The 19828-nt window shown below is 35.2% G+C and overlaps 4 protein-coding genes across 11 annotated transcripts; 3 read left to right on the top strand and 1 right to left on the bottom strand.

Moving 5' to 3' along the window:
• Positions 1–1649: 1649 nt before the first annotated feature.
• On the bottom strand, positions 1650–6852 carry LOC111468976 (luc7-like protein 3). 7 transcript variants are annotated; one of them, XR_002714808.1, is made up of 10 exons: positions 6622–6852; positions 6104–6232; positions 5757–5796; positions 4314–4389; positions 4024–4224; positions 3481–3693; positions 3010–3399; positions 2858–2915; positions 2620–2690; positions 1650–2344 (listed from the first exon to the last, which is right to left on the bottom strand). XR_002714808.1 is itself a non-coding variant. In XM_023114156.1 (8 exons), exons 1-7 carry the CDS (start codon positions 6662–6664, stop codon positions 3055–3057), a joined length of 1047 nt encoding a protein of 348 aa, XP_022969924.1. In that variant the 5' UTR covers positions 6665–6852; the 3' UTR covers positions 1650–2915; positions 3010–3054. The 7 variants fall into 7 exon arrangements, 1 of the variants encoding a protein (XP_022969924.1); XR_002714809.1 differs by having other exon boundaries at positions 1650–2208; XR_002714804.1 differs by having other exon boundaries at positions 1650–1770; positions 2037–2915.
• A 408-nt stretch (positions 6853–7260) lies between these two features.
• On the top strand, positions 7261–10811 carry LOC111469152 (putative uncharacterized protein DDB_G0287975). The gene is made up of 4 exons (XM_023114411.1): positions 7261–7549; positions 8429–8633; positions 9582–9690; positions 10385–10811. Exons 1-3 carry the CDS (start codon positions 7400–7402, stop codon positions 9647–9649), a joined length of 423 nt encoding a protein of 140 aa, XP_022970179.1. The 5' UTR covers positions 7261–7399; the 3' UTR covers positions 9650–9690; positions 10385–10811.
• Positions 10812–11232: 421 nt separating this feature from the next.
• LOC111469137 (geraniol 8-hydroxylase-like) lies at positions 11233–13930 on the top strand. The gene is made up of 2 exons (XM_023114390.1): positions 11233–12574; positions 13165–13930. Exons 1-2 carry the CDS (start codon positions 11675–11677, stop codon positions 13774–13776), a joined length of 1512 nt encoding a protein of 503 aa, XP_022970158.1. The 5' UTR covers positions 11233–11674; the 3' UTR covers positions 13777–13930.
• An 813-nt stretch (positions 13931–14743) lies between these two features.
• Positions 14744–19324, top strand: LOC111468996 (protein phosphatase inhibitor 2). 2 transcript variants are annotated; one of them, XM_023114183.1, is made up of 5 exons: positions 14744–14957; positions 15586–15626; positions 16839–16960; positions 18260–18436; positions 18819–19324. In XM_023114183.1, the coding sequence occupies exons 2-5, from the start codon at positions 15604–15606 to the stop codon at positions 19022–19024; spliced, it is 528 nt and encodes a 175-aa protein (XP_022969951.1). In that variant the 5' UTR covers positions 14744–14957; positions 15586–15603; the 3' UTR covers positions 19025–19324. The 2 variants fall into 2 exon arrangements, with proteins under 2 accessions (XP_022969951.1, XP_022969952.1); XM_023114184.1 differs by having other exon boundaries at positions 14747–14957; positions 15586–15633.
• Positions 19325–19828: the final 504 nt, after the last annotated feature.

Genomic DNA, 19828 nt, shown 5'->3' with positions numbered 1-19828 from the left:
AATTTTGTATTTAATATATTTATTACTAATTTAATTTTTTTTAACAAATGTAAAAAAATATATATATATATATATATTATTAATATATAAAATTTGTGACTTTTTCATTTTTTTTGTTTAATAATTTTGTAATTTTTTTTTTTAAATTATCAAATATATTAGAAATTAAAAGCTTTTGAAAATTTGTGCCTAAACTATGCCTTTTCCTTTCATCCCTTGAAGGGTTACTTTTAATAGAAAAAGGAAGGTTTAAATTCTTGACATTAGTTAAATTTATGTTGAATATCTCCTTAAAATTGATGGAGGAACTATAAATACAAAATAATAATAATAATAATAAATAAATAAATATTTAGAAATAAACATGTATGCAATTAGGTTGCTTTTTTTTTATATATATATCAACCATTGATGCAACAAGTATTTTCTTACATGTCTTATCTAAGATGAGACGTTATATAGCTCAAATCACTCTACATTAAGACGTAGAGCTCAAAGCTCCACAATAAAGAACACCCCTCTTTTGAGCCATTGCTCTTAGAAAAGAAAATATGAGAGAAAGATAAGAACAAAAATTTGGTGTATTTGTGGTCGGTAAGAGAGGTATTTACACTTATCCTCTAGTACAAATCAACCAAACATTATCCTCGAGTTGAAGTAATTACGTTAGGGTTTAGATGAATCGAGAAAAGGCTTAGCAATTCCAATCAACCAAACATTAGCCTAATTTGTAGCTAACTTAGCAATATTAATAATGAACAAGATGACATTTGTGTTAATTATGAGTTTGCTATTTGAATGAAAGAAAGAAGATATGGAGACAAATAATAGAGGGCAATTGGATAAGTGTATGTATTTTCTTACCCCTTAGAAGAAAGAAAGAATGGTAGAGAAACAATGAGCAATCTTATCAAATCAACGACCAATCTTTCTAAGAAGCTTCAACCAAGTTTCATTTTTTATTTTCAATTTTTCTATCAACTTTGGTTTCTTCCTATTCAGAAGCTTCAAGGAAGTTTCACTCTCCATGTCTTTTTTTATGTCTTTTTTTAGCAAATATGATTGGGCTTATATTTTCATGAAATAAAAAATAAAAGTGTAAATGAATAAATCATAAGGATTTTATTTGTTTCTTTTGTGTTGGGTCATTATCATTATCTAATTATTCATTCATGAGAATTGTAGCTTAATTCAAATATATATGTATAGTTTCAAACTACTCTTTTAAATCAAGACTCAGACTATCCAAATGGTAAAATTTGTACCTAAACTATGCATTTTCCTTTTATTATGTTTTTGTGACACACGAATAAAGGAGGGGTACATCAGTGAACTGAGACTATCCAAATGAGAGCCTCCTTGAAAATAGAATGCTAAAAAACGCTTGACAGACGGTTACTACATATATCAACAAGTACATCTTCCTTCTTAGTAGCTCAATCAAAAGATAAGTGTGTTTTGTTTTGAACAACTTTATGTTGGAAGATCTTTAAGTAAGGCATGTGAGCGAGAATAAAGTTTGCTCAATGAATTCTTGGTTTATCTCATCTAACTCAACTCTTACTTTATTATGTAATCTATGGCGTCTGAGTATATGTGAACGAAACAGAGTCCCAATCAAGGAAATTTGTGAAAGAATGAAAAGAGAGTAGGGAAGCCACAAGGAGGAATGATATTCACTCACAATTTCAAGTCAGCATTACTCATCAGTTTAGATCAAAACTAATTTCAAAGCTTTGCCTTGGCTTTGTTTTATAGTCACCTCTCAATCTAAATTTAAGAACAACAAAGATCAGTCTACTGGCCTTCCTACCTAAGTCGAAGACCAAAATAGAGAACAATTGCTCTCTGGCAAAAAATCCGCAATGTGAACTACAACAATCTCTCAGATTCCTAATAATAATCAAGGGATTAACTTCAAAAAACGGGTGCAATTTCAAAATGGTTTGACAAAAATCATATTTGGAGCATTCAAATGGTTCAGAAAATACCAACTACTTTGCAAAATAAATTCCCTGCACGGGATCATTCCTTACCGAGTAGGTTTGTTCCACGTGTATGCTACCGAAAAATTCGCCCAATACATTTCCTGCAAACTGTATGGATTAAATATCATGCTATTTTACAGATTAGCAGTCAAATTACCTCCAAGCACCAAAAAGTTGCACATTTCTTCCATGAAACAAGAATTTCGATACGGAAAGCCCCCTGTACTCGATAAAAGTTATACCTCCTTTTAGTAGGTATTGTCGAGCTCCATTTATGTAATCAGAACTCCCAATCTGCTAAAAAAGAACAAGGCATGTTCCACCATGACGCTAATACTCCCACGTTTCCTTAGATTCTATACTCAACACCAGATAATAGAAAGACTTCAAATCTCAACTCTATGAAAAAACCCAGAAGAAAGCTTTCTATGAGATGGATGTACTGGTTAAATACTTCAATAGGCTACATCTACATAACCTTTATTTAAAAAAAACATGGGCAACATAGAAAGAAACACACTCCCTAGTAAAATACATCATTTGAAGACCAAAATACGCCTCGGATGCAGGGTTGATAACATGAAATGTTGATAACGTGGTCTCAAGGAAGAGATGATATTTTGTATGTTACCTCAAAAATGAGAATATAAACGTCAACCCTCTCAGCAGTAGAGACAAATATGCAAATATTTCGTTCCTGGCCTATTAAACACATGGCAAACACCGAAGTAACACTTGCTCACCCAATATGAAAATGAAGGGGAGACATTGAACAGTCATTTATAAGAATCAATTATAAAGGAAATGTGCAAGTCAAAAGTCTAAACCATACTTGAAGAAGAGTCATAACAATTAAAAAAAATACCTACCTCAACACTTTTCTCCTCTACTAATAATGATGAAAGGGAGATGATACACTCAACACAGCTGTGAGATAGCAAAAACAGTTTTACCAATACTGACAAAGTAACTTTAGGTACCAAAGCATACATTCATAAGCTTCGAACATGAAGAGATCTACCTCATTGAATCCCAAAGCTCAGACATCTCCCAACACATTTCATAGTTATGATCGCACTGGACTTCTGGATGATCTCCTGTGACCATGCCTTGCAGGGGATCTTGACCTGCTCCGGCCATGAAACCTATCCCTGCCTCCATCTCTTCCATTCCTAGACCTCCAATCCATTCCTCTTACTTCATCACGGCCACCTCTTCTAGACCTTTCACGATCTCGGTTTCGTTCACGATACCTATCTCGATCCCTGTCTTGTTCTCTGTCACGATATCGGTCCTTCTCACTAGAGTTACTTCTCTTTCTTCTCTCATACTCCTCTCTCTGCTTCCTCCGTTCTTCTGCCTCTTTCTCCCAAGCTAATCTTTCTTCTGCCATTTCTTTCTCCTTTGCTTCCTGCCAGGTGATGCCCACTTAAAACATATTTCACCAGAAGAAAAAATGGTTGAACTTTCATTTAGTTTTAGGAGTGCTTACCTTGTGCTCAGAGATGAAATTTCTGACCATACCATAACCAACGTGTTGCTTACCAGTGACATGAGACTGAACTCTCTCTGCAGCATCATTTGCTACAAGAAAAGAACCGCATATCTCACAGAGGGCCATTTTTTTCTCTTGAGCAAGCATCAATACCTTATCGTTTTGGGTTTGTTGAGTTAAGGCAGTTTTTTCAGAATTAAGTAAATCCACCTGAAACAAAGACAACAAAAGTGCAATAAGAATAGCCATTTTTAACACCAGCTGACTAATTTAGTGGTTCACGAGTTTTCTTTTCTTTTTTTTTAAAAAAAAAAAATATATATATACATATAGAGTAGTTCACGAGATGTTTATGTTCTATTTTCAATATGTGGAATGTGACCAAAATATACTAAATAATGTCAAGTTCATTTTGAGTTATGCACAATAGTTAATGGAAGAGATTCTGGAATTGCTTCTCATTTAAGTAAATTCATTTAAAATAAAGTCTATGCCATGGTGTCTGGAATGCTTAAGCAAACCAGGCATGCATATAAGCACCTTTCTCATCAGCGCTTCAGCTTCGTCCACTTTACCAGCTTCACCAAGGGCCTCCACCTGTTCCAGTAAGTTCTTTATTTTTTCCTCCAGCACAGATAACTGCTCTGCCTTCTCAGCTGACAATGGAGATGGTGGTGCAGGTTCGACCTCTTGGGAAAGACGCTCTCGTCCACGCCTAACACGTCTATCCAAGTCCATTACCTGTTTAAATAGTTGTAGTTTCCATGAAAAAAAGAAACAGATTGCACATATAACGTACAGCATCATTTTAAAACACATATAGCACTAACCAGTTTCTCGCAAAACTGAGCAAGTTCAGCCTCAAATTTGAGAACGAAAGCATCATGCCTTGGTGACTTTTCAAAGCTGAAATATATATTTTTTTTTAAAAGGAAGAAATCATTACTAGAAGAAAAAAATCTGTGAATTTCTTTTATGGCGACAGTGTATAGCATTCATTTACATATATTTCAAAGCAAAACATGTATTAACTAATTCCATACGCAGAAAAACAAAAAACTGAAGAAATTTTTTAGTCTTAAAAGACCAAAAAGTTAAGCACATTTTTAAGACCAAGCAATGCTTCAAGATGTCCACTAGTTGTCATTTATGCTGTTCAAGGCGTCCAAGAAGAATTACTTTCTTACAAGAACATTACTTTTCCAGTTTAAAAGAACTTGGTAAAGTGGAGCTTTTATCCATAACAATGATGTGATACTTAAATCAGAGATATTTCTCAGATTCATAGTTCCAATAAAGCAACGGTTAAGAGAACCAGCTATTACAATTGATTCACAAACTTTGCAGAGAGGGGGAGAAGCCCCAGGTTCAAGCTTCACGCTTCACAGAGAGAGAATTAGCACAAGCTGAAGCTGTTGATATGGTTTTTCCCTAAATGTCCTCATAATTGCATTCTTCAGAGGATATTCAAAGGCCTTTTACCTTCATCCTCCAATGCAAAGAGGCATCACGATGTCCCTATGAACATCATGTTTAAGGTGACAACATGGCCACCATGGCATGTACCCCAACAAAGGTGCACATCATTGGTAGTTGGGGTTGACAATGAAAGTGAGAGGCAACCCCCTTCTCTGCATAGCATGAACCTTAGTAGCACTTTATACTATCAAAGAACATTAACTGAAAAGAGATGAAGGTATCATACGATTGAGAACTCATACATCAGAAGAAAGGTATTTGCAAGCTATTTCTTTGCAAGTTGCTTCAATGTACTATATTTTCCTTACCTTACGATTCATCAACCAACATTCGTGCAGGTTGAAAATACTTCACAGCCAATGCTTCAATTTGAAAATAAAGCACCTATCTCACAACATGATACTCCTTTTATATTAAGACTATATGATACTTTTTAAATCCCACAAGAAGGAAAGATAATTTCATTTGTATCAAGTGCAGCCAATAACTAAATATACAACCAAGAATCGGAAAGACTGCATTATGAACTGGAAACTTGATGTATAAAAACAATAGCCAACCAACGCTCACTAAAACAAATCCTGTCAAATGCCATATCTTATATTTCCCAGAACATAGCTAATGCAGTTGCCAGACCTCCTCTAAAGAGAGTTATCAAAAGATAAATAGTGAAAACAGAAGCTTTGATTTGTAACCATGTGGGATAAAGACTACAAAATCAAATACATAAAGAATATAAAATTCATGACACAAAGCGGTGATAAAAGTACTCAAATTTGGTACTTGGGTTTCACCTTTCTTTTAATTTCTGGTCATGTATTCTAGGACAAGGACCTGATACAAAAGAGGAAACAAGAATCCAATCTTAGAAACAAATTACCCTTCCTATACATTATAGACCAATAGTCCTCAAAAAAAAAAAAAAAAAGATAAACGAGCATATATTTACTATAAGTAGACCTATAAACACAAATCAGAACGTTATCCAATAAGATAAACATTGAGACTAAAAACATACACAGAATTAGCATTTTACCATTATTCTCAACAACTGCTACTGACTTCTCCTTATTGGACTTTGCCACTTAGAAATTTGACAGAGACCAGAGATACGGTTAATATAAAAAAGTAAACAACGCACCAAGGTCGCTCCGAGTATTTACGAAAAGATCATGCGGGCAGAACCGGACCATATAGAACCCACAGACCTCTTTATCATCCCACATAACTTCCTTGTAGCCTCTTCTTTCTTCCTCCGTCAAATTACGCGCTAAAAAAACCAAAACAGATGCAAAATCAGTCACTTCGTTTGAAGCAAAGACAACTTCCGCCGTGGAAATTTGAAGGAATTCATCAGCCACACGAAAATACAAGAAAGCACCAACAAAGATCAAATGGCAACAAGAATCGTGAAAAAAGAAAATTACAAATAGAAAACTCATGTTGGAAATCACAAAAGGGGGAATATCAAGTGAAAAACTGCACGCCTGGTGGATAATACCCCCACATTCCCTTCCAAATTCCTCTAAACTAATAGAAACACTTCCATTCCCCTCCAACTAGATACTCCACAAGATCAAAAAATCAATAACACGTAAATGTTATCAAATTGAAACGAAAATTTCCAAAGAAAAATAACAAGTCGAATCAGAAGAGTACCTGAACCCATGAGTTCATCCAGAAGAGCTCTCTGGGCGTCCATGCTGACGAAATGCTTTCCAGAGGATCACAGAAGACAAGGAAACCACTACTTGAAAGAACGATCCAAATTCAGTAACTTGAAATTCAGTCTTCAAGAGATTAAAAAGGGGTTTTGAGATTCTTGGGAATAATTTTGGAGAGATTGTGTGGTGCTAGTACTAGGGCTTGAACGGCAACACCAAGAAATAAAACCTCCGAAGGAAAACAAAATTCGACCTGTTTATATACTTTATGTTAGGAAAAATAATAATAATAATAATAATAATTTGGTCCTTTAATTTTAATGTATATTATTAAAAATCATATTTTTTTAATTTTTATGATATGAATAATTGATTTTCTCGTACTATTTTGTCTCTAATCAATTTATTAATACAAGTTAAATTAAAATTTTATATATATTTTTTTTATATAATTCATAGATTTTTTATTAATGACAGAATATTTATAATTTTATTTAACTGTCGAATAAATCAATTATTTTATTTAGTTCCTCTTAAATATATGATTAAAAGTTTTAATAATTGATTAAATAATTTTTAAAATAATATAAAATATTAATTTTTCACTATCTAAACGACGTCGTTCCTAGTTTTCCAAGAAAAGCGAGAAGAGCTTTCAGATTTCGCGCCGTTTTTGCGAGTTTCTGTGTCGTCTTCCTCATCAGTCATCAGAGCTTCGTGTTTTCTTTTTTCACCTCAAAGCAGCGGAATCAAGAATCGGAAGGCGTAGGAAGATGCAGATTAAGGTGAAATGTAACTGTGGCGAAACCAAATGCTTGGAATGGGCCGTCGTTGAGTTGCAAGGCATAGTTGAAGCTCAACCCTCCTTCGAAGATCGCTTTCAAACCCTCGAAATCGGCGTTCTATGTCGGCCTTCCGCTCAGGTATTGAAATTTTCCTTTCTCATAGATCGATCTTTTAGCATTTCTCTCAATTTCTTCTTGTTTTCCTCATTCTCAGCTCCCATTGTAGCCCTAGAATTGAATTCCCTGACAAGATTACGAAATTTTTAGACTAGTTAGGTTCGGAGGAGGATTTAGTTACTGGATCGATTGAATTGATATAGGTGTTGTAAGTTGTCTTAGCTCATTTACTTTGGTTATGAATTCATAACCATTTTAATTCATATTCGTATTAACTCTCATTTGTTTATAACCCTTTTGTTCATATTCTCATTTATGATTTAGGTATGAGAATTAGTATTGCTATGCCTACACAAATAGCTTGTCTAGTATTATTTTGAGACGTGGAGTCATTGCTATTTTGTATTTGCTTAGAGGCAATTAAGAGGAATTTAGAGGAACTTTTGTCGAGAGACTTTGTAGTGTGAGAGATACATTTGTAAATATTTTAGTTATTGTGATTGACTACCACCCGTAGATGTAGGAGAATTTCTTCTCTCCAAATCACCTAAATCTGTGTCTTTTTGTTTAATTTCTATTTCTGGGGTGTGAGTGTGATCAATCTTGCTTCTACTTCCGCTACCATCATTGGGAATCAAAGCATTTTTGGTTGTGGTATTCTGCTGCAACAATTGAGTATTAGAACAGTTTAGTTGTGGCATTTGGGTACAACAATTGGTATCAGAGTATTTTGAAGGTTGTGGCATTACGGCACAATAATCGGTTTCTCCTTCACCTTGCTAAATCAGTTTCCAAGAGTGATTTCCATTTCCTAAAGTATTTTTGTTTTTCATTGCTGAGGTAATTTGTTGCATTTCATTAGTTGCTTCTAACTATTTCAATTGATTGATTGGTTTGTAGGAAGTGTATACTTTTACGGTAGGGTACCATGAGCTGACAGGAAGCAAAGTGCCACTGAAGAAGCCATTGTTGGTGTTGAAGAAAAAGAAGTGCGTGGATGAGGATCAGAGTGGCGATACCAAATCAGCTACTGCAGAGTTGGAAGTCATTGGGATAATCAGGCAGCGGTTTCTGTTTAAGACCAGACCAAAGGCCCTCATATCCAGTAAGTTTCTAAAATTTGGCCAGAATTTGAAATTTTTACTTTGAAAACAAGCTTATACAATAGCGAATTTATGGGTAAAGAAAATCCAGTTTCAGAAAAAAACAATGTAAAACCAAATGGTAGTTTCACTGTGTTTTGTTTCTAGCTGAGAACATAGATAACAGGGAACAATCTGGACGTCAATAGATATTGATTTAGACTCGTGTTCTGGGCCCTGGAACCCAGAATAGAAAGACAATAAGGATTTTTATGCACTAAAACCTTGACTGTTATGCGTGGATTTTGATAATGCTTCAGTAACTTCATAGTTCATCTCTTTCACAAATGTTCTTGTTGATCTTGATGATTTACATGTAGCTAAAGTAACCTGGTAATCATCTCGGGATCCGGCCTTGAATGTATGAAGTCTTCCAAGCATTAATGATGTTGAGGTTTGTTGGGAGAGGAGTCTCACATCAGCTAATTCAGCTAATTAAGGGGTTGATCTTGGTTTATAAGTAAGGAATACATCTTCATTAGTATAAGGTATTTTGGGTAAAGCCATGAGAGCTTATGCTCAAAGTGGACAATATCATACTATTATGAAGGGTCATGATTCTTAACAAATGAGGTATAAGAAGAACCCGATGAGATGAAAGTGGGTGCTGAAATTGTACTAATGTTACAAAAAATAAGCTATGCTGAGCTTTAGTTTTCCGAGAGGGCTATCTCTTCCAAGGCTGACAATGGACCAATTCTCTACTAGTACACTAAGTACGTCTCAGTTAATAACAAAACGAGAGCTTGCCATCGATGACTTAATATACGGCCTTACTTGAACCATGTCTTCGAATAACTTAAAACTTAATATTCCAAGCATGTTTTAATTTTTGTAATAGAGATGTTTTCATTCTCTTTTCTCTTCTTTGGTGCAATGTATAATCCCTATTATGGTTTTTTTCCTATCAGAACCACAACCATCGGTGAAGGAAAGATCCCGCGCTTCAGGATCTGCAGTGACAGGCCAAACAACATGAACTCTTTCTGTGAAGGTGAAATCCATCCATATCTTTTCTGGGTAAGGTTCAATCAGAAAGGTGGAATGAAATTATTCATTCATTCATCTTTATATATGTTTAAATCCTGTTTTAGTCTCAAAATATGTATGGTTGCTTACTTTTTCAATATTTCATTTGAATCTCTATACTTTGAGTAGGGAACCATAGTTGCTATCAATTTTAGTAAGATATTTTATTAAAATATGACATAGGTATGTCTTTTGTTTATTTACCTTATCAACGTACATTTTTAAGGTCAAGTGTTAGGTTCTAATTTGACATTAGTTTTTGCTAAATGATTTGTGAGATTGAAAAGATAAGAATCAAAACACTATTGTTGAGACGAGGACGTCTCTTTCAGGTGGAAGCATGTTGTCTCTTGCCTTCTTGTAGGCAAAGTCGACCTCTAGTGATTACATATCTTCGTATTAGCAAGGTCCTCTCTTCAAAAGTTAACGTTACTTACAAGAGGACAATGTCACCTCTTGGAGAGAAGGCATGTCCTTATGTAAGCAAGGTTGTTGAGTCGACTACTCATTTTAATTCGCTTATTCAGTTAACGATATGTCTTTTTTTTAAAAAAAAAAGTCCAAACATGAGTTGGTTTTCGAGCACCTTAGTGCTCGAACTATTGTATATGCTCTTTACACTCATGTTTATAAGCATATGACATTGAGGGATCAACCTAAAAAACATTATATGGTGGTAAAACAGGTGATGAAGATATCATGGATCAGAGGTCGATATCAAAATTATGAAGATTATGAAGATGGAAAGACCAGTTGCGTAAAATTATTGTTCTTTGATGCCCATATAATCTCAGGTACAATTATTGTTCATGCTGTCTACATCCATGTTTGTAATCAAATGAAATTAAGGGGTCGACCTAAAAAACATTACATGTTGATAGAACAGGCATGAATAAAAGGTTAATATCATGAGCATTAAGATGGAACGACTTATTAGGGCTCAATTATTGTCCTCCTATTCCTCAATATGCTCAGAGTGGAATAAATTAGTATCCACCCTCTCCATGTCCATGTTTGTAAGTATATGACATCAAAAGATCAATCTAAAAACCAATCTATGGTGATTTTAGTTAGTACATGTGTAGTTGATTTAATTACGAAAACTCGTTTCTCTTCCTGTATTAAATACTAAATTTCAAATCAATTATATACAAATATATATATATATATATATATATATATACATAAATTTGAAATCAATTGATATATAGCACATAGTTATCCAACTTTGTAACTCATGGCCATCCCAATTTTGTAGGACTAGCTCAACTAGTTATGTTATACCAAGTAATAGTTGAACAATGAGTTTTTATAGTTTAGTTTTTTTGATTTTCGTTACTCACGAGCAACATATTGATTGTTAGTTGCTCATCATTCACTAGCTCTCTTTTACTAACCCAACATGTTTCGTTACACCAAGTAATAGTTGACATGTTTCATTACGATCATAGTTCATTCATCCATGAACAAGCTTAACAACAGGTTTTTGTAGTTTAATTTTTCTAATTTCCGTTACTCACAAGCATCATTTAGATTGTTGGCTGCTCACATTCACTAGCTCTCTTTTATTGATTTCAACAAGTTTTTTAGTTTAGTTTTTCTGATTTCCATTACTCACGAGCAACATATAGATTGTTGGTTGTCCATCACTCACTCCCTCTCTTTTATTGATTTCGATATTTTTTTTTCAATGTAGTTTATTCATTACTCACTAGTCACAAACAACATAAGATTGTTGGTTGGCCATCACTCACTAAATCTCTTTTCTTGATTTCAAACGGCACGTTTTTTTAGTTTAGTTTTTCCGGAACCATGGGAAACACGGTAGAACCAATTTTGGCATGCAAATTTTGACAACCACAAAAACTAAAAGAAAATATCATGGATAAGACCTCACAACCACCAATTCAATTAATTTTGTGTTATAAAAAGGCAACCCAAATGGCAAAGAGAGGGAGACATAGTGAAAGAGAAAATGGAGCTTACAATAGGATGCAGTCTCTTTCTTCTCTTCCCATTTCTCTTCCCCCTTCTACTATTGTTCCATTCACTTGCTAGAAAAATCAACCCAAAGCGACTTCCTCCAGGGCCCAAAGGTTACTTTCTCATAGGAAATATGATGGAGATTGGTCATAACCCTCACCAATCTCTAGCCAAACTTGCCGACTCCTATGGCCCCATCATGACCCTAAAACTAGGCCAAATGACCTCAATAGTGATATCCTCCCCATCCATGGCCAAGCAAGTCCTCCAATCTCATGACCAAGTATTGAGCGACCGAATGTATCCCAATGCAACAACAATTTATGACCACCATGAGGTAGCACTACCCTGGCTTCCCGTGTGCGACCTGTGGAGAACCCTTCGAAAACTATGCAACAATCACATGTTTTCCCAGAACATCCTCCACATGAACTATACAGTTCGTCTTAAGAGAATCCAACGTCTTTTAGTTGATGTTCAAGAAAGCGCTACAAAAGGTGAGGCTGTAGACATTGAAAGAGTTGTGTTTGTGACCACTCTCGACATGCTTTCCAAGATGATTTTTTCGGTGGATTTGAGTGATGAATACTCGAATATTTGTGAAAAGGGGCAAGAATTTAAGGAGGCTGTTTGGAGTATAATGGAGGAGGCTGGAAGATCAAATGTTGGAGATCTTTTCCCCATGTTGAGGAAGATGGACCTCCAAGGATGCCGAAAGCGTATGATGGTTCACATGAACAAGTTCTTAGATATCATTGATGACATGATTGACAGGCGGATGAAGGAGCCAAATTTAGGGGAAGAAAATGACATGCTTCATAACCTTCTCAAGCTTGCAAAAGAGAGTGAAGATGCCAAGTTCCACCTACATTTGATCAAACATTTGATATTGGTAACATCTGCTCGTTTAATATACGTTTCAACCACCTTACATAATATCTACTTATCACACACACACGCACGTCTTAGCCTTGTTAAAATATCATCACTAACTCAATAATTGTACGTTGTACAGAGTCCATTGTCTATTTATTTTAGGAAAATGATTTAGGTATTTTAGGAATAAAGATACCTAAACCTGCCTTTGAGACAGAGTGATGGTGCCTTCTTCCCGAGTAGCCCTTACCTGCCTTGAACTACATGGGCGGTCTTGCATACACACATATGTAAATTAGGCCTTTTCTCGAGAGTGATTCTAGGCCTTAGTCAAAGAATTTACTAAATATTAGAGTTTTGCGGCAGGGAATGCTACCTTGACCCTGCTACTTCTAATGTTCGAACCGTCCTCGCTTCTCTGGCCAAACCTTAGAAATTCCAATTCTTCTTTAGGAAAAGAATAAAGTAGAAATACCCTCCAACGGTTTAGTTTAGTCTCCACTGTAAATACCCTCCTCCCTTCTATTCTATTCTATGCAGGTAGGGATTAAACTCTAATATTTAGAGTAAAATTGCACATCATCGTTTGTTTTGGTCATTACTTAGGTCCTATTTCCAGCGGGGACCGACACGACGACATCAACCGTAGAATGGGCAATGGCCGAGCTATTAAGAAACCCAAAAGTACTATCAAAAGCCAAAGCAGAGCTGAAAGAAGTGATCGGAGAAGGCACGGCAGTCGACGAATCCGACTGGGTAAGGCTACCATTTCTTCAACAAATCATAAAAGAAACTCTCCGGCTTCACCCGCCGGCCCCTCTTCTATTGCCACACAAAGCAAGAGAAGACGCCGAGATCGGAGGGTTCGTGGTTCCCAAAAATGCTCGAGTTATTGTGAATGCTTGGAAGATCGGGAGGGACAAAGGCGTTTGGGAGGACGCTGATTCGTTTAAGCCAGAGAGGTTCTTGGGGTCGGACGTTGATTATAAAGGGAGGCACTTTGAGCTGATTCCATTTGGGTCTGGACGGAGAATCTGCCCTGGCTTGTCTTTGGCTACCAAAATGGTTCATTGGATTCTTGCTTCTTTGATTCACTCGTTTCATTGGAGGCTTGAAGATGGGATCCAGCCTGAATCTATGAATATGGAGGAGAAGACTGGTTTGACTTTGGTTATGGCTCGTCCACTTAGAGCTATCCCTTTCAATCAAAGTTCATAATATTAATGTCTATTTAAATAACCAAATTGGACATGTGCTCGGTAATGGTAACTACTCTCTCGTATAAATACTATTTGTTTCGGAAAATTCTAATCAAATTTAAACTTTCCATCACAATAAGATTAGAAACGTCGTATGTTGATTCTCGTCCTTATTGTGATCTTCATGTTCTTGAACTTCTGAAACTCTTCCACTTGAGCTCCAAAAAGTCTCTTCTAATTCACCAAACAGTGTACTTTGAAATCACGTGAAAGAAACTACAAAATTTGTTGAATATGTTGAGATGTTGTCCATGGTGTCTTGATGCCACAGGCGTGTGTTTTAAGCGTCAAGAAGCATAGAACAGTAGACCATAGTGCTAAGCTAACGAAATACCTCACGTTCGTTGCTGTGAGATGTTGTGAAGCGGTGTCTCAACATTACTTGTGCAGGATAGTTGACTGGATTGTGGCAGTGTCAAGATGCTATATTTTAGTGTCTCAACACTGTCCCTCGACCTGCCACACTTGTTTTCCTCATTTTCTTTATCTCTAGTTCTTCTTTCCACTTTCACTTACCTCTTTATTCTGCATTCATACTCTAACATCGTGACGTTGCTCAACAGCTCAATATTAGCCATCGAAATTAATATAAATGTGAAAATTACTATTTAAGCGATAAATAGAGTTAGTAGCTATATTTTATTCTATTATCTGGTTGTCGAGTGTCACCCGTTAGATGAAAGTATCCCACATTGGTTAATTTAGGGAATGGTCATGGGATTTATAATCTAAGAATGCACTCTCCATTGGAATGAGGCGCTCAAAGCAAAGTCATGAGAGCTTATGCTCAAATCGCTTTTGAAGTTAGAGAGTGTGTTTAAGTGGGCCTTCGAATAACACAGCCCATTGGGTTTTCCCGGGAAAAGCCCAAATGAAGATGGCCTCGGTCCGAGGTTCCCTCTGCCTCTCATTTCATTCGTATTCTTTCTTCTTTCACCTCTCTCTTTTATCGGTCAATCTCATCTCTTCTGTTCTCTCTTCGCGGTTGCGGTTTCTTTCTGTTTCTGATCCCTGGTGCGTGAGAGCATCGGCAGATCTTGGATCTCATATCCTTCGCCTCCTCGTTTTCCTCACGAGCCTCTTTCTGATATACTTCTGCTTTTGTGGCAAACTCTACGCTGGTCTGGACGTTGACGAACGGTAAAACTCTCGTGCCTTTTCCCCTCTTTGCAGATTTTATTTGGAGAATATGTGCGGGATGTTTATATTCTTGGGAGAACTGTGAAAAACGATGAAATTCGGAGAGAGTGAAAATGGATGGAGTTTCTCGTAAGGATTATGAGCGGTTGTTTATTTGCAAGTCGGTTTCTGTACTGGATAATCTATAAGCAAAATAATAATAATAATAATAATAAGATGCAAATGAAGAAATTTCGCACATTTTTTATCATTAAATTGATTCGGGAGCATAAATAGATTAAGAAATTGATGTATTACCGAATCCGAGCCGGGAAAAACGAATATTAGCTTAAAGGTTCGATGAGTATTCAAGTGAAGGATGTTGGATGAAATTGTTTTGGGTCGAAGCAGATGCTGAAGGTAATGCGACAATTAGCTATAAAACTAATTTGTAGGATATTTGATATTGTAGTGAGTGACAACTGGCGACGTGGATTCCATCGTTGAATTAACCTGAGAAATGACGGGTCTTTGTTTTGCCAATATGAGATAGAGCGACAAAAGAGTTCTAAGCATTGTTCTCTTCTTTCTGGTGGTTCTGTGAAATGGGTTAGTTAACAATTGCTTTGGATTTCTTTTTCATGGACAGGTTCACAAGGAGGTGAAGATGAGTAGAAAAGAATCAGAAAGGTATGAGGTATTTTATGCCTTTGCATCACGGCTGTTTCCTTGAATGTCCACCGAAATATGAATTGAACCTCTCATTCCTTTCTCGTGTCTTCACGGTCAAATGCTTTTGGATTTGCTTTTCCTCTTTTCTTTTCTTTTCTTTTTTTTTTTTCTTTCTTTCTTTTTTCTTTTTTTTTTTTTTTTTTTTTTTTTTGGAATTAGACTATTACTTATTCAGAAAATATAATAGCCACCCATCAAATGAAAATACACCTATACATGATTTTGANTTTTTTTTTTTTTTTTTTTTTTTTTTTTTTTTTTTTTTTTTTTTTTTTTTTTTTTTTTTTTTTTTTTGTTATTAACCAGGGGCTGCTTATAATGTTATTACTCAACTCAAGACTTCTGTAAATGGGCTTAAATGGAATTATTATGTTAATTCATCCATTATTCTTTTTTAGGAAAAGATCATTTTCATTAGTAAAATTAAAAGATGTATCTATTAATCATATTACCATAGGCTCACCCAATCCCTTGGCCTCTCAAAAATAAGAAGTGAATGGAAAGCTGAAAATACCCTTTACCTCTAATTGGTATTAAGGTCACGTTTTAGCTCCAACCTGACTAGCACGAGCAATAACCTGTTGAGGGAAAGGGTTCATAGCTTCGAGAAAGAGGTTCTTGTTATATAGAAGAAAAAACTAACAAGGTTTGGAATTCTATTGCCCAGCAACAATAAGGGGGTTCCCAGCCCTAGGTTGTACCTAGCCTGTTTGTGAATATACTTCTTTGATGTTTCTTATAGAAAAAAAAAATATATGTATTCAATTGTATAGGTGCTTTTGACATTTCAGGAAATCACAAATAAATTTACACTTGATCTGTGCATAAAACTCCTCTGTTCTCATGTCTCTATGGTGTTCTGGTGTTTCATATAGCTATTTATTCTTTCATTCCTAATCTTCATTTGCAAATGTCCATGTTTAGATGTTCATGTATCCATTCAGTCTCTGGATGACATATTTGTTATTAAAATTTCAAATAAGATCAAGAGTAGCTGTTCTTTAGTGAAATTATATTTCAGGTCCCTATTCCTTTAATGAAAATGGAATATGTTGATTACTTAACAGACATGAGCTCTAGTTTGCATCACTTGGAGTATTCTGTGGTTTACTCTAACATAAATTTCACACTTATTCTAAAAATTTGAGCTTTATCTTTATGTTCTTGTAGTACCCGTGGGCGGCGTGTGAAATGGAATGAAGTTAATATTGGTCAAATTGAAGCAAATAAACCTGTGCGGCAGAAAATTACTGAGCCTAAGACGCCTTATCATCCCATGATTGAAGATGATGGTATGCGTTTCTTCTATTAGAAGCATGTAATACCCAAAGGATTTGTTATTTTTGTGATAATTCTTTTATGGGAAAAGTGCACTTTTGGTATGGGTTTGGTTCAAGTTGAGTGTATGAGGTTTCAAAATTGACATTTTAGCCTTGAAGTTTGGAATAATTTGGTGTTTGGTCCCTCCTATTGTTAACAATTTTGGTCCTTTCGTCAATTTTCTTCATTTTTTTTTTTTTAATTTTGGACTAACTTGGCAAAATATGTTAATATTCTATATGTTAAGTTGATGTGCAACATATTTACTATTTTAAAAAATTAAAAATTAAACATTTTTTTATTGTTTTTATTTTCTTTATTTTAGAATTAATTTTATATTTGTTAAGTTGTTGATGTGGTAAAGACGTATATAATAAATATGTTGCACATCAACTTAACAAATAGAGAGTAAGAATGAAAATAAAAACAATAAAAAAATGTTTATTGAAAACTCAAGGTCTAGTCTGCCTTACAAAACTATAAGTTGAAAACAAGGACCAAATGTGTTAACGGGACCAAGAGAAACTCAAATCTCAGGGGTTAAATGTCGAATTGAAAACTCAAGGAGTCAAATGCAACTTAAGACAAACGTCAGGAACTTAAAGTTGCTTTTCCCTTCTCAAGAATTTTGTAACTTCTTCTTTGTATGATATACTGTAGAAAAAGGACTATATCTTGTTGGTTTGTTTGATTTTTATTTATAACTTCTGTGTTGCATTGAAAGCACTTTTCATGAATTCTGAAAGATTTAGTTTTGGAAATTACCTCTTTAGTTATGATTTCAATTCACTGATGTAATCTGAGAATAATCTTCTATTGGATATTTTTCGGTAAATTTTCTAGATCAAATGTTTATTTTTGTTAAAAAAAAGGTTATCTAGATATGCTTGTTGTTGTTTTTTAAGACATTTATGTTTGCTTAATTGGAATTAACAAATATGGAAAATTTACGAGAGAACTTTTACGCTATGACCAAGTTGGTGTGTGGAGGCTTATATATTGCGTTTGTGAGTATTTTGGCTACGTCTATGGATAAATATGGTAAATGTATAAATGTGAAATTGATATTGGTGAAAAAGCATTTGTATGCCTTGACTATCTCGGTGGGAATGGACGCAAATTTATTTGTTTAGGTGTAAGTTTTGGTTACTTTAACACTGTATCAAGATAGTGCACCCCAAGTTTGTAATTGTTTTTAGTTTGATGCAGATTCTCTTTCTCCTGTGAGGGACAGGTTTGCCATGTTTGTAATTGTTTTTAGTTTGATGCAGATTCTCTTTCTCCTGTGAGGGACAGGTTTGCCATGTGTGTTGGTGATGCAATGCATGCAGAAGCCATCCGAACTGCATTGAATGATGTGGCGTCTTCAAGTGGTAAAAGCAGCCAACGATCTAGTGGGTGGACATCTTCTGAGGATGAAGCAGATGCCATGGACCAAGATGATGAAGGTCCCAATTTCCTTTATTTGCTTACTTTACATCCATTTCCCAACTTTACGTATTTTCTTGGATTTCAAGTAGAAGTAGCATATTTTCTAGGATTTCAAGCACAAGCAGTTTTATAAGATGTGATCTAATCTTAGAATCAAACAGTCCATGGTAATCATTGCTTGGTTGAAAAGGTTTTTTAAGGTTTAACCCTTGCAATGCTGTGTATCCGACATTCCGTGTTGTTTGACTGTGATCCATTTGAAGGTGATATTGGCTATCATCTCATTTTCAAAGAAAGAAACCCAGATGAACTTGGCGACTAACCCACTGTGTGTGTATATATAATTATAGCACCTTGTCTGATATTTTTCTCAAGTTCAGTGGTTGGGTTTCAAAACAGATAAGGCGAATTTGAGCTTTAAGGAACACAGAAGGGCACACTATGATGAATTTAGAAAAATTAGAGAACTCCGAAGGAATGGGTCAATTCTAGTGGACGAAGAGGACGAAGAAGACGATGTTGTGGGGAATATAGATATTGGGAAAAAGGATAAAGGTGATCTCTCTCAACAATCACCTCCGCCAACCAATGGAGTTGGACGTTGATCTAAGCTTAAGCAAAGGCAAAAGAAAATCCCACCTACTGTTGGACCCATTTGATAAGAAAATGTTTGGGTACAAAATTTTCAATGTCTTCTATCTTTCTTTCCTTTTCTTTTTGAATTTTATTTTGTGTACTCTGTAATGTAAATAACTTCATTTTCTTGTCCATCCCAAATGTGACAAGAGTGTGATACACCTGACTTCTTGCTCCTTTTGTTGGTTTAATTGGCCATTTATTTGAACTTAACGCTGAAAGTTTTCATCAGCTTACTTATAATTGTTGATGTTCTTCTTGAGATTTGAGTTTTCTTGCTCCATGGTTATTTATATGGCTTAGTTTACATTTCTATGGTTTATTTATGTTTTCAAATGATTATAGTTTCTTTGTAATGTTTTGAAACTAAATTGTTCCTTTGCTTTTCATTGTTATTGTATGGTTTATTCTAATTAAAAAATAGGCAGACTGTAGCGATGCAAGGTCCAATTTTTATGATTCAAAACTCTACATCATGTGCTTTGTACACATTGTGTCTGTCATTCCTATCGAATTCCTATCGTTTCAATGGTTTGGTGAAGTGTTTAGGTCGTGATATCGTGGGCTGTTCACTATTCATCACTTTGAGAAGTCCATCGAACCTTTATTCATAGGAAGGTGAAGTCATCACAAGGTATTTTAGGTAAACGTGCAGAAATACAAACTTTTCGTTTTAGAGGGGAGTATATGCCTAAGACAATGTGGCATAAGGAGCTTCAAAAAACTTGTTTGGTCTCCACACCAGAATGAAAAAACATTCTTGTCGTATTATT

This window comes from Cucurbita maxima, unplaced genomic scaffold (assembly GCF_002738345.1).
Source record: "Cucurbita maxima cultivar Rimu unplaced genomic scaffold, Cmax_1.0 Cma_Scf00038, whole genome shotgun sequence".
Classification (NCBI taxonomy): domain Eukaryota; kingdom Viridiplantae; phylum Streptophyta; class Magnoliopsida; order Cucurbitales; family Cucurbitaceae; genus Cucurbita; species Cucurbita maxima.
The sequence above is the reverse complement of the archived record's forward strand: the minus strand, read 5'-3'. Positions and strand labels throughout refer to the sequence as shown.